The sequence below is a fragment of the Elephantulus edwardii genome, unplaced genomic scaffold (assembly GCF_000299155.1).
Source record: "Elephantulus edwardii isolate Elephantulus edwardi_28Jun2011 unplaced genomic scaffold, EleEdw1.0 scaffold00069, whole genome shotgun sequence".
NCBI lineage: Eukaryota > Metazoa > Chordata > Mammalia > Macroscelidea > Macroscelididae > Elephantulus > Elephantulus edwardii.
In genome coordinates this window covers 11,327,557-11,341,028 of record NW_006399819.1, presented here as the reverse complement: position 1 = coordinate 11,341,028, position 13,472 = coordinate 11,327,557, and the positions used below count along the sequence as shown (strand labels likewise).

General features: G+C 39.4%; 1 protein-coding gene across 1 annotated transcript in view; it reads left to right on the top strand.

The window, feature by feature from the left end:
• Positions 1-11,003, top strand: part of AK5 (adenylate kinase 5) — a 531,421-nt gene extending 520,418 nt beyond the window's left edge. Inside the window, exon 14 of the mRNA XM_006888596.1 lies at positions 10,935-11,003. Coding sequence (XP_006888658.1) covers positions 10,935-11,003 — 69 coding nt within the window. The remainder of the gene's footprint in view (positions 1-10,934) is intronic.
• The last annotated feature ends 2,469 nt before the right edge of the window (positions 11,004-13,472 follow it).

Below are 13,472 nucleotides of genomic sequence, written 5' to 3'. Positions count from 1 at the left end.
GTGTGAATATAGCACAGCTTCTCTATCCATTCATTTGTTGATGGTGAACAGTTGATCTTTGATCAAAGACTGAAATTCAACTAAGAGGGTCTCTTTAACAAATGGTGCTAGAAAACTGGATGTGCATTTGCAGAATAGTGAAACAACACCCATACCTTATATGAGATATGGAAACAAACTGAAGTTAAATCAAAGACCTAAATGTAAAATATAAAACTAGGATGGCAGAGTTTGGTGGGTAAAAGAAGGGGATGAAAGAATTAGAAAATGTCAACATATCAGTGATAAAGAGACAAGCAAAAAACGATATGAATAGGGGGAGGGCTGGGCGGGGAGAGAAGTGCAGCAATGAATGAATGGAAATCCAAAATCTCTGGAAATGTTCATTAAGATTATTTAAAAAAATTTTTTTTAAAATGAAAAAGGAAAGAAATTTAAAAAATGTTAGAAGGTGCACAAACTTTTGATGAGCCATGACACATACTGTGGATTACACCACCAGAACCTCTTATTCATTCAAAAGGAAAAAATTTCTTCAATGTCACAACAACAACAACAACATTCTAAACGTAGAAGCCACAGAGCAGCCCAAGGTGAACTCAACAGAGCTTCAGGAGGAAGAAAAAGAGGCAACTGCAAGGATAAGTCAAAGTCTCACATCTCTGTCAAGTTTATTACATTTGTGCTCTGTTTTTCCTCCCCTAACTGGTCATTTCTGAAACTCTCATCCTAAGCTGTGTTGTCAGTCCAGATTCCTATGTAATACCTCCAACTCCTGCGAAAGGAAAGACAGATCCAGCTATGATGTTTTGAGTCAGGCCACATACCTTTTATGTAACCCATTGATGAACTTGATTACACTGCAATCCCAATGACTATTCAACAGGGGTACAAGCAGTGTTAGATTCTTCATGAAGGATATGAGGAGAGCAAGATATTCCAACAAGCCTTTCAAATTTAGGTGAGACAAATAGAGATGTTTGGTTCACCTTTTTAATGAAAAAATTCAAGGGAAGAGTGTTAGCTACAGAATGACCTTTTACCCTTTAGCCTCTTGGTAATCTTCATCAGCTCAGCACAAGCCTCACCATGCCATTTGTATTTCCAGTATCTGGTAATGAAAAAGAATGATAGAAGCTCTAGACCAGAGCTTGCTGTGCTGCTAACCCAAAATAATAACGTCCTCATGCCAGCTACACCATAGAAGAATATTGAAAACATTATACTGGGTGAACGAAGGCAATCACACACATACTCCACATATTTTATAAATCAATTGATATAAAATGCCCAGAATAGGCAAATTTATAGAAGCAAACAAGTAGAATAATAGCTTCTCAGAGTGAAGGAGTAGCAGAGGATATGAAGAGTAAATGCTAATGGATACAGGGGTGGTGTTGTTTTTTTTTTTTCAAGATTGGAAAAAAGATTCTAAACTTGGCTTTTGGTGGGTGCTGGTTGTGTAATTTTACTGATATACTAAAACTATTGAATCATACACTTTCAATGAGTGAACCTTATGATTTCTGAATTCTATCCCAACAATGTTAAAAATAGGAAGTTTACAAACAGTGTGGCAAAACAAATCATGCATGCATTGTGAGATGGAAAACTAGTTTGTTTGGTAAACCTTCACCCGAACTGCCAGAAAATGTTCCCTCTTCCCCTAAAGGCGACTCAACAGCACATAACAACAATTCTTCCATTAAAAAATGTTAAAAAAGAAAGTTCTGAAATAAGACTGAGTCAGAGCAAATGAAAAGAAATAAAATTTTAAAGAGATGCAGAGGGGAAAAAAATGAATGTTGTTAGGTGCCATCGAGTTACCATCCTGTGACTCATGGCCAACCTATGAACAACAGACCTGAAACCTACCCTATCTTGTGCCGTGCTCATCACCTCTGGCACACTTGGACCTATTGCTGCATTCATTGTGTCAGTCTGTCTCATTATGGGTCTTCCTCTCCTTCACTGACACTTCACCTGTCCAAGCATGATGTCCTTTCCCAAGAAATAACTTTGCCTAACAACATGTCTAAGGTATGAGAGATAAAGCTTTCATTGTCTTTTTTTCTAAGAAGCACTTTGAATATTTATATATACTTTCTTGAAGAGTTCATTCTTTTGCCAGTCCATGGGATATTCCATATTCTTCTTCACCACCACAACTCAGAAGCATAAATTTTTCTTCTGTCATTCTTATTCATTGTCCAGCTCTCTGATACATAGCAGGCAATTGAGAAGGTCGTTGCCTGAATCAGATACACCTTAGTCTTCAAGGTGACATCATTGCTCTTTCATATTTGAAGGGGCTCCTGACAATGGACTTTCCCAATGCAGTATGTCTCCTGATTTCCTAACTGCTGCTTCCCAGGGTACTGCTGGTACAAAGGGTACTGACTGTAGATCAAGCAAGATGAAATCATTGACAACTTCCTTTCTCTGTCTATCATGATATTGACTGTTGGCTTTGTGGTGAGGATCTTTGTTTTCTTGATGTTTCTTGAAGATCTTTGTTTTTTAGATGTAATCCCTAGTGAGAGCTGTAGTCCTTGATGTGCTTTAGAAAATGTTTCAAGCTCTCCTCACTTTCAACAAGCAATATTGTGTCACAAGCATATCACAGGTTATTGATGAGTCTTCCTCCAATCCTGATTCCACATTCCTCTTGACAAAGTCCAGCTTCACTAATTATTTGTTCAGCATACATATTGAATAGGTATGGAGAAACTATACACCTTCAATGCACACCCTTCTTGATTTTAAATCATACAGTGTTTCCTTGCTCCATTCAGACAACAGCTTCTTAATCTAAGTATAGATTTTTCATGAGAACAATTAAGTGTTCTGAGAAATCTTGAATGATCCAGGAAGCATCAAAAGAAGATGGAAGGAAAGGGAGCTCTGATGGCCTAGTGGCAAGAAGTTTCACTGCAATCCTGAAGGTGCGTGGTTCAAATCCACCAGATGCTCTGCTGGAGAAGGAGTGGCAATCTCCTCCTGTGCCAGTCGGATCTGATTTGATAGTACATGGGTGTGTTTGGGGGGTGAAGATGAAAGGAATACACAGAATCACTGTCCCCCCCAAAAAAAGTTGACACCGAAAAATTTGAGGAAGTACCATATGAACAAGAGCCAATGGTAACGAAAGATAACATTCAAGATGTACTGAAGGCACAGGCAAAAATAAGGCTCCAGGAATTGATGGAAAATCAACTGACATATTTTAACTAACAGTTGCAGCCCTGGAAGTGCTCACTAGTCTATGCCAGGAAATTTAAAGGACAGTTGCCTGGCTGGTTGACTGAAAAAGATCCATATTTGTGGTGACCAAACAGAATGTGGAAATTATCAAACAATATCATTAGCATCACGTGTAAACAAAATATTGCTGAAGATCATCCAAAAACAGCTAGAATAGTACATTGACAGGGAAATTCCGGAAGATCAAGTGGGATATGTTAAAGGCTGTGCCACCAGGGATATAATTGTGGATGTCTGATGAATCTTGCTGAAAGCAAAGAAAAAACGGAAGAATGTCTGTTTTTGTTTTATTGACTATGCAAAGGCATTTGATTGTGAGGATCATAACAAATGATGGATAATATTGAGACGAATGGGAATCCCAGAACATTCAGTTGTGCTTATAAGAAATCAATACCTCGATGAAAAATGAACAGGACTATGGAATTAATGAATTACTGGCTTCTGGATGGCCTACTTTGCAACAAACTCAGACAGCATCACACTATTTAAATCATTTCACTCCAAGGGGGGCCTGGGACCATGAGGCTGGCACACAGAATATTTCCAAGGCTATGCTCCTTGAAGGAGGAGTGGCGTCCACTTCCATAATAGCTTGCCTCCGGAAACCCTATGAACTTGGAGAGAGGATGAAAGGCACCCAAGTGTCAAGGACTCTCCTTCATAGGGTCGTTATGAGTCACCTGCGACTCGACAGCACTTAACAACAACAACAACATGCTCCCCTAGAGGCCACTGTGAACCCTCTGGCATTTGTATTGCCTTTGAACAGGAGCCCACGGTCACCAAGTCTCACCCGTTTAGCCATCCATGAATCCAAGGCTGCCATCCCTTCTACAGGGAGTCAATGAGTTCCAAGAGTTAATCCCCTTTCACAGAAACAAGCCAAGATCCTGACTCAATTCTTATTGGCTCTGTCTGGGACCATGAAATTGGCCATAGTGAACAAAGTCAAGCAGATGGGCTGTAAACAGAGCTTGGCATACTGTGCTACCAGCTGCACACTGCCAAGATGTCAAGCTGCTGAGCCCTATATTGTATTTTTCACCAAAAATTTCAAGCAAAATTCATCCCCAAGGTCATGAAGCAGGGTCAAAACTCATAGCCTTTCCCAGCAGGGAGGAAGTCTAGATTTCTAAATGATGCTTCCCCACCTGTCTTCACCCAGGCCACATCCAGATGCCTCATCATTCCATGCAGTATGGGCATGGCTTCTCTGTGGAGGGTCTTGGAGCAGAGGGCCTGTCCACTGCAGCCTTTTTGCTAATATATCCTATAGGGATTTTGTATCTATTTTCAAAAGTGAGATGAGCCTCTAGTTTTCCTGTGTTGTTATTTATGGACTCAGGGCCTTGCTCATCTTGTAAAAGTGTTGTGCAGCTTCACTTCTTTTTATGAATTCTTGGAAACCTTGAAAATGGTGAGCATTTTTGTTCCTTGAAAATTTAAAAAAAATTCTAACAATGTTATTAGGGTGTGCTGTCTTTTGAAGGGGTTAGATCTTTGTGTTTTTTCTTTTTTTATATAGTTACTGGTCTAGCCCTATTTTTGGAAATGTATATATTCATATAAAGTTAGCATTTTCATCTATCCTTTTAAACTATAAGGATGTGCAGTGGGACATGCTATTATGTACAAAACTCTTCCACATCTAAAGGGAGTTCTAGTGATGAAATCCATAAGGAATTGGACTGCGGTCCCAGAGGTGGTACCCTTAGGCCGGTGGGATCCATCAGCAGTTCTTTGGGAGAAAGATGGGCAGTCTCCTCCCATGTGCTTTAAAGACTCTGAAAACTTGCTGGAAGGTCAGCTATGAGTTGATTCTTAACTGATGGCAGTGAGTTTTAATTTCTGAATCTGAAATGTTGGGTACTTCTTTGATTTATAATTGTATCACACTATAGCTTGTCTTATAAAAGGTATTTGCAGAAATTAGATTGATTATATGTGTGGGAAAAAATCGTTGGCGAAGCTCAATGTCAACTGTGAAAATTAGGCAGGTGCTGATTATGGATCCAATCATTCATGACTCATTTGCAAGTTCAAACTGAAGCTAAAGAAAATAAAATCCACGAGAACCAAAGGATGACCTTGAATCTATCCTTCCTGCATCTAAAGACCATCTCAGGAACAGGTTTGATGCCTTGAGTTCTAATAAGTGGAGGCCAGATTGTAGGAGGATATCAAGAATATCATCCAAGAAGAATGTAAACGAACATTACAAAGACAGAAGAAGAAAAAAAGACCAAGCTGGATTTCAGAAGAGACTCTGATATTGCACTAGAATGCTGAAAGGCCAAAGCAAAGGGAAGAAATCAAGTTGCTAAGGAGCTGAACAGAAGATTTCAAAGGGCAGCTTGGGAAGACAAAGGAAAGTATTATAATGAAATGTGCAAAGAGCTGAAGTTGGAAAATTAAAAGGGACAAACTTGCCCAGCATTTCTTAAGCTGAGGAATTGAAGAAGAAATTCAAGCCTCAAGTTGCCATACTTAAGGATGCTGTGGGCAGAATGTTGAATGACCCAGGAAACATCAGTACAAAGAGTTATTACAAAAAGAACTGGCTGACACAGAAGAATTTAATGGAACAATATATGATCAAAAGGCAATGGTAATCAAAGAGGAAGCTCAAGCTGCTCTGAAGAAACTGTTAAAAAACAAGGCCCCAGGAATTGATGGCAAACCAATTGACATAATTGCACTCACCAGGTTGTGCCAAGAAATCTGGAGGACAACCACCTGGCCAACTGTAAGAAATACGTATTTATTCCCATTCCAAAAAAAAAGTGACCCGACAGTGTGGGGAATTTATGGAAAAGTATCATTAATATCACATGCAAACAAGATCCTGCTGAAACTGATCCAAAAATGACTGGAATAGCACATCAACAGAGAACTGTCAGAAATGCAGTCTGGATTTTGAAGGCTGTGGCATTGGAGACACTGTAGCAATTTAGATGGATCCTAGCTGAAAGCAGAGAGTACCAGAGGAATGTCTGTGTTTCAGTGACTATGCAAAGACATTTGATTGTGTGGATCAAAACAAACTGGGGATAATTCTGAGAAGAAGAGGAAACCCAGAATACTTGATCGTGCTTATGGGAAACCTATACTTGGACCTGGAGGTCGTCGTCAGAACAGAGCAAGGAAACACTGCATGGTCAAAATCAGGAAAGGTGTACACCAGGCATGCATACTATCTCCATACCTTTTCAATCTGGAGCAGATCATCTGGGAGGGTGGAACCTATGAGGAGGAATGTGACATCAGGACTGGCAGAAGACTCATCAACAACCAGCATTATGCAGGTGACACAACCTTGCTTGCCCAAACTGAAGAGAACCTGAGACATTTGCTGCAGAAATCAAGGACTGCAGCCTTCAATATATATTGACGTTCAACATCAAGAAAACAGAGATTCTCACCACTGGGCCAATTGGCAACATCATGATAAGATGGTGAAGAGACTGAGTCTGTTAAGAGCTTCCACTTGCTTGGCTCCACAATAAATACTCTTGGCACCAGGAGCCAGTAAAGCAAAGGACACATTGCATTTAGGAAATCTGCTGTCAGGGACCTCTCCAGATTACTAAAGAGGAATGATGTCAGTCTTGAGACTAAGGTGCTCCTGATCCAGGCCATGATCTTTGTAATTACTTGCTATGCGTCATAAAGCTGGACTAGGGATGATAGAGAGTTGATGCCTTTGAGCTGTGGTACTGAAGAAAAGTATTAAAGATACCACTGAATATACCAAGAGAACAAACAAGTCTGTCCTGAAGAGTGTGAAACCAGGGTGTTTCATGGAAGGCAGGGCTTTTGAAGCTCCTTCTGACTTACTTTGGGCATGTTGCAGGGAGCGGCCAGTCCTTAGAGAAGGACATTATACTTGGAAGGGTGGAGGGAAAATACAAGAGAGGAAGACCCTGGATGAGATAGATTGACTCAGTGACTAGATTAATTGGGATAGGTGTGTCAAAGACAATGGAATTGGCTAGTATGGAGCAGGGTTCAGAGCTGTTGCACATAGGGTCGCTATGAGAATTGTGTGATGCAGGAAGCATCAAAAGAAGATGGAAGGAGAACATACAGAGAGTGGCTGCATCAGAAAGAATTGGTTGACCCTCAACCATTTCAGGAAGGTTGCAGATGATCAAAAAAGCCAGTGTTCCTCAAAGAAGTTCAAGCTGCAGATGTTTTTCTCTTTCATTTAATGTGAGACAAATTACACACACAGGAGCGCACAAAGCTAGTCATGTCCTCCAAGGTCTCGTTGCCATCAAGTCATAACTTACTCCTAGCTGACCTTCCATTGGGTTTCTGAGGCTCAGTCACACTGAAGGAGACTGCCCATCTTTTCATGTGGATTGGCTGGTAGATTCGAACTACCATAGAAGTACAGCCTTTGGGTTAGTAGTAGTGGCAACTCCCTATGGAGTTCATATCCAGGTTGAAGCATTATATCATAAAGTTCTGTGTAATCAGTGCTGGTCAAGAAGCAAACTAATCCCAAAGCTCTTCACACCTATCCCATCACATTTTCCTTCTTCTGTAAAAAAGAACCTCTTCTGTGATAATCATATCCCTTCAACTCCATGGGTTTACTGTCTGTGTGTAAGGGTTTTGAACTTTATATAAAGGAACCACACTGTATATACATTCTTTCAGACTTGTTGCTTTCCTTTAACTTTTGTGAAAAGAATCTATTCTGCTGAGTGTTGTTTTAGGGCTTTCCTCCAACTGTTATAATATTCCACTATGCAACTGCCTTAATTATCCAATGGTGATGTAACAGAAATACCACAAGTAGGTAGCAGTCTAGAAGTTAGAAAGCCAAGTTCAGGGCAGAAACTGTAGGCAACATTTCTCTGTCTCAGAGAAAGTCCTTAGCAATCATGTACCTTTCCCTCAGTGTCACTAGGTTGTTGGTTTTATCTGCAATTTTATATCTCAAAAGGAATTGATGTAAAATATGCCCTACACAAATACTGCCTACAGGTTATAAAGTTTAGATTACAACCTATATTTTGGGAGGGGACATAATACAGAACGACAACCAATCCACAATTTTTGTTTTTTAATCTATTTACTGCTGATAATGGTGGCTAGGTGACTCAGCAGGAATCTGTAAGATGGGCGCGCTTGCATTGGTTGAGGGTCAGGTGGAATGTCTAGGGTTTTTTAATTTAAACCTCTTGTTTAATGTCAACAAGATATCCTGGAGAGCCCTCAGGCCTCATTTATTATATTTTGGAGGAATATTCTTCTATGTTGTACGGCACTATTCTGTCAATTAGCTTACTGAGGTTATCTGGGGTTGCTGTGATTCTGAACCTTGTGCCCTTGGGGGCTTAGATGCCATAACGGTTGCCCATGGTGGATAGTGTTTGGTGGAGCTCCCAGTTTAAGACAGGTTTAGAAGCAGGAGTGGCATCCACTTCCTAAACCACATGCTTCCGGAAACTCTATGAACTTGGAGAAATGACATTCCAGAAAGGCTTCAGGTCTTTTGTTCATAGGGTCGCTGTGAGTCAAGCTCGACTTGAAGACAGTCAACAACAATGTTGATGACAGAGCTCTGTTGTCCTAGTGGTAAGAAGCTGCCCTGCAGTCCCAAAGGTACATGCCTTTGAACCTACCCGCTGCTCCACAGGAGGATGGACAATCTCCTCCCCATGCAGTTTGCTAACTCTGAAAACATGGGAGGGTCAGCTATGGGTCGGTTCCAACTCCATGGCACACAACAATGATGATGAACATTTCTTTTCCCATTTTGGAATCACAAAATTGTTTCCATGAACATTGTTTCCTTCTCTGAAACATTTAATACGGATCAATGAAAATCTGTGGGTTTTGAAACTGAAACTAGTTTGCACAAAGGAGATTCAGAGGAGGAGGTAATAGTTGAAACCATGTAGTGTTTTTCTTTTTTAAAAAAATACTTTATTAATTTTAATGAACATTTACAGAGATTTTGGATTTCCATTCATTCATTGTTGCATTTCTCTCCCTGTCCACCCCTCCCCCACTCCCCCCAGTTCACTCTTCCCTTTGAAAAGTAAAATTCCCTCATTGGTATACAATCCTCACCCACCTCCCCGGGTACACTCCACTATGCAATCTTCATTCTGGACTCTTTGTCTTAACCATAATACCCCCAATCATATATCACTTTTAAACTGTTCTCTCCCGCATCTGTTTCAATGCAGTATACATAATTTATCCAATTTTTCTGTCTCACCCCAACCCTGATGTCAGTCCCGTTCTGTAAGAGTCTACTATGCAGTATTTGTCCTTTTGTGACTGAGCTATGCAGTATTTGTCCTTTTGTGACTGAGCTATTTCACTCGGCATAATGTCTTCCAGGGTCACCCATTTTGAATATTGCATGAGTTCCTTCTTTTTCAATGCAGCATAGTATTCCATTGTGTGAATATACCACAGCTTCTCTATCCATTCTCTATCCATCAAAATTCTCTGGAGAGAATGTAGATTTGGAGATTTCCAAGTCCAGCTCAAAACGGTCAAGTGAGAACCCACAGAAATTAGTTCTGGACAGCTGTGTTCCTATAAGCTACCCACCTTCCATGGCTTTAGGTGGTTCACCAGGGCTCTACCTTTTGTAGATGTGATGGGGAAAATGGTCAGTGGTCAGCACATTTATGAGTTAGGAAATGTTGAAAGAAAGGGTAGTGTCTTCATCCCCCCAGTCAACTTTGCTTGGTGTATCAACATTTAAATCTTTAATCAAACACCACCCCTCAGCTCACATGCAAATGGACATCCCAGAATGCTTGCTTCCCTCACCCCAGCTCCAGCTCTATTCTTACCCACTGCAAACACTGAGAAAATTGAAAATCTCATTTTCAGTAACTTATCTGAACAAGGTATCTTTTTTTAAAATACTTTTTTTCTGTGTAACTTTTTAGGGTCTTTAATGTTTTGAAAGTGTGCAAATAAGTACCCAGTTTTTTTCCCTTTCTTACAAATAATCTTATTTGGGAACATCTATTAAGACAAATGTTTTCCCAAAGCATAGTATTTGGATTTCACTGACCTTGTAGCACTTTGGGAGAAACTGCCTCTAAATATGTACAGAAATTATCTGGGCAATACCCTCTACCTCTGGTAGGATTAGGTGTGTTGATCTGGGTTCAGGTGTACCTTCTGGAGATAACAGGAACTATGGCTATTGCAGTTCTGGTGACCAAGTGGTAAGGAATTGCAGTTAACCCTAAGATAGCTGATCCATATTCAACAGCTACCCTTGTGGCTATAATGAACAATCTCCAGTACATTTCATACCCTATGAAAACTCCCTGGAGGTGCGGCAAGGAGTACAAGGCCCACAACAACATAGCTATGGATACAATGCTTGTGAAGAAAATGACACCGAGAAGCAAAGTAACTGCTATAAACTCTCTTTCCATTGAAATAGGCATTGATGTTGAAAGTATTTTTTAGTCAAAATGTATGGATATTTTTATTATACAACTGAACGTCTATGTAAAAATGTGTGTAAACTATAGGTTTTATACAGGAACCAACCCAAGCTGCTATGCAGTATGATGCTATTTTCAGTCTGTCTTTTTTTTTTTTTGGTTACTTACTCTATTATTGAACTCTGGTGACTTTGTTTTTAAAGTAACTTTCTTTCTTTTATTTTATAGATAAATGCAGAAGGAACACCTGAGGATGTTTTTCTTCAAGTTTGCACAGCCATTGAGTCTATTCTCTGAAGGCAAAAATACATGAGTGTGTATGTTAAAAAGAACGGAGACAGAATATTAAAGGTTGATCTCTTAATTCAGTATGTCTCAACTTAAACCTTTTGCGTCTTCTCAAATCTTAACATCACTGTTTCCCAGCCTGACCTGAGAAGTATCTGGAAAATCATGCATGGTGTATTTGGTACTGTCAGATGTTTTCTTCTGCATTTAGACAGTTGTCTGTATTAACAGCACGCTGTTTTTCTATCCTAACATTTGCCTTCAGAGCTCAGTAGCATGTGAACAGCAGTGCAGTGCCAACCTCACCAGTTGTGTCCCAAGGACTTACTGGAGCCTGATCTGGTTCTATTGTCATCAGTTTGCCCCACAAACTCTGTCACATCTCCCTTCCTCGCCACAGGATTTATGTGTTGTTACCCGAGTTTCTTAATGAGGGGTAGTCTTTTGGTGGCTGGTTGCATCTGTTTCCTCAGCTCTCAGTTATTTGTGGACACACAAGATTTGAGTATGCTCCATAGTTGCATTAAGCAAGTACATTTTTATAAAGGGACTGTGTAAAATTTTATCACTTTTGCAATAGCAAAACCCAAATCACAGTATTTCTCCACTCTCTTTAAGAAACTTGTTACTTGAAGCATTGTCACATGAGGAAGAGAACAAATAGCAAAAATTGGGTAACCTGCTATCTTCTATATAATGTGGTGCATTTCAATAATTATAAATACAAATGTCCTAAAAAAATTGAAAGTAAGAGGAATCCTATTTATTGGACAAATTTCAACTTTCATATTTAAAGGATAAGTTTATTATCTTTTATAGCTTTTGTTTACTTATCATTGCCAAACAAAAACATATGGTAATTACAAAACTAATGTGAGGGCATGCGAATATGTGGTCTTTAGCTGACTACAGTGTTGTATTTGTGTGAGAATCCTTTCCAAATTATGGCAGACCTACTCAAACCCATAAGTAAAACTGTTTCCTTGCATCAATCCCATGAAGTTTGAGCTTTCTTTTGTGTTATCAGTTGCTAAATCAGAACATATTATACTAATGGAGTAATTGTATATTCCGCTAAATAAAAGGCCACTGACTCAGTTTGCATGATTTTTTTTCTTCAATGGTTGTGTAGAAAAGAAACCATTTCTGAGACAAAACTGTATTTTTAAAGTCTTTATTCTTGAAATGGGTTATGTATAAATAAAGTAAACTGAAGACAGGATAACTTTTTTCCTATTTATTTCTAATTCACTTCACTCTGAAAAGCATTTGAATCTTACTGCAGAAAGAAATTGAGGCAAATGGACTAATAGGTTTATTATTTGTCCATATAATCTTAATTTTGGCTATAAAGCAATTTTGAGTTATTACAGGGAACTGTTCAGTGTACCAAGACATCCAGTAATTTACATGGTTTTTTCTCTAGTAGATAAATTATCTATAAACAGATACGAATGTTTGCTAAAGAAAAAGTTTGTTTCATGGACTACAATTACAAAAAAGGGTCATGTTCTTACAGCTCACTCAGTCGTCAAACTATGCAGCTGTTAAAATAAAGGATTTGAAAACTCTCCCCAGCTGTCATATACTCTATGGGGAGTGTAAGGAGTTATGTGTCGTTCAGTTGACTATGACGTGTACTGACCCTATGAACAACAGATCTTAACTCTCCTATACTGTGCCATCCTCGTCATCTGACATACTTAACCGCACTGCTGCAGTCACTGTGTCATCCTCTTTGTGGGTCTTCCTCTTTCACTGACCCTTCACTTTTCCTAATGTCCGTCTTCAAATATTAGCCCCTTCTAGTAACATGTCCAAAGTATGTTAAATGAAGCTTTACTGTGCTTGCCCCTAAGGAACATTGTGGCTCTTCCTTCAAGACTTCTGGCAGTCCAAAAGTGTCAAAACTCTTTTCCAACACAACTCAAAAGAATCAGTTTATCTTTTGTCATCCTTATTCATTGTCCAGCTCTCAGACACTTAGCAAGTGAAAGAAAAGATCATGGCCTGAATCAGGTGCACCTTAGTCTTCAAACTGACATCACTGCTCAATATTTGGAGAGATCCCGGACAAAGACTTTCTCAATGCATTCATCTTAATTCATTCACTGCTGGCGCCAAGGCTGTTGATGGTGGATCCAAGTAAGATGAAGTCACTGAATTTCATCCTTTTCTCCATCTGTCATGATGTTGCCTATTGACCCAGTGCTGAGGATGTTTGTCTTCTTGATGTTGATACAATCCATACTGAAGAATATACTGTTCTTCTGCAGCAATTGTTCAAGTCCTCCTCACTTTCATCAAGCACAGACGAGTCTCCCTCCTATCTTGATGCCATGTGTTTCTTCAGAGTTATTAAGCCAATTTAAAAACCAGCATTTTAAAGTTACCTAGTGCACTTCTATAGAAATAAAAGTGGATGGTTTTAACAAATAGAAATTTCTCAATTTAAGAGTCTGGATGTCACAATTTAAG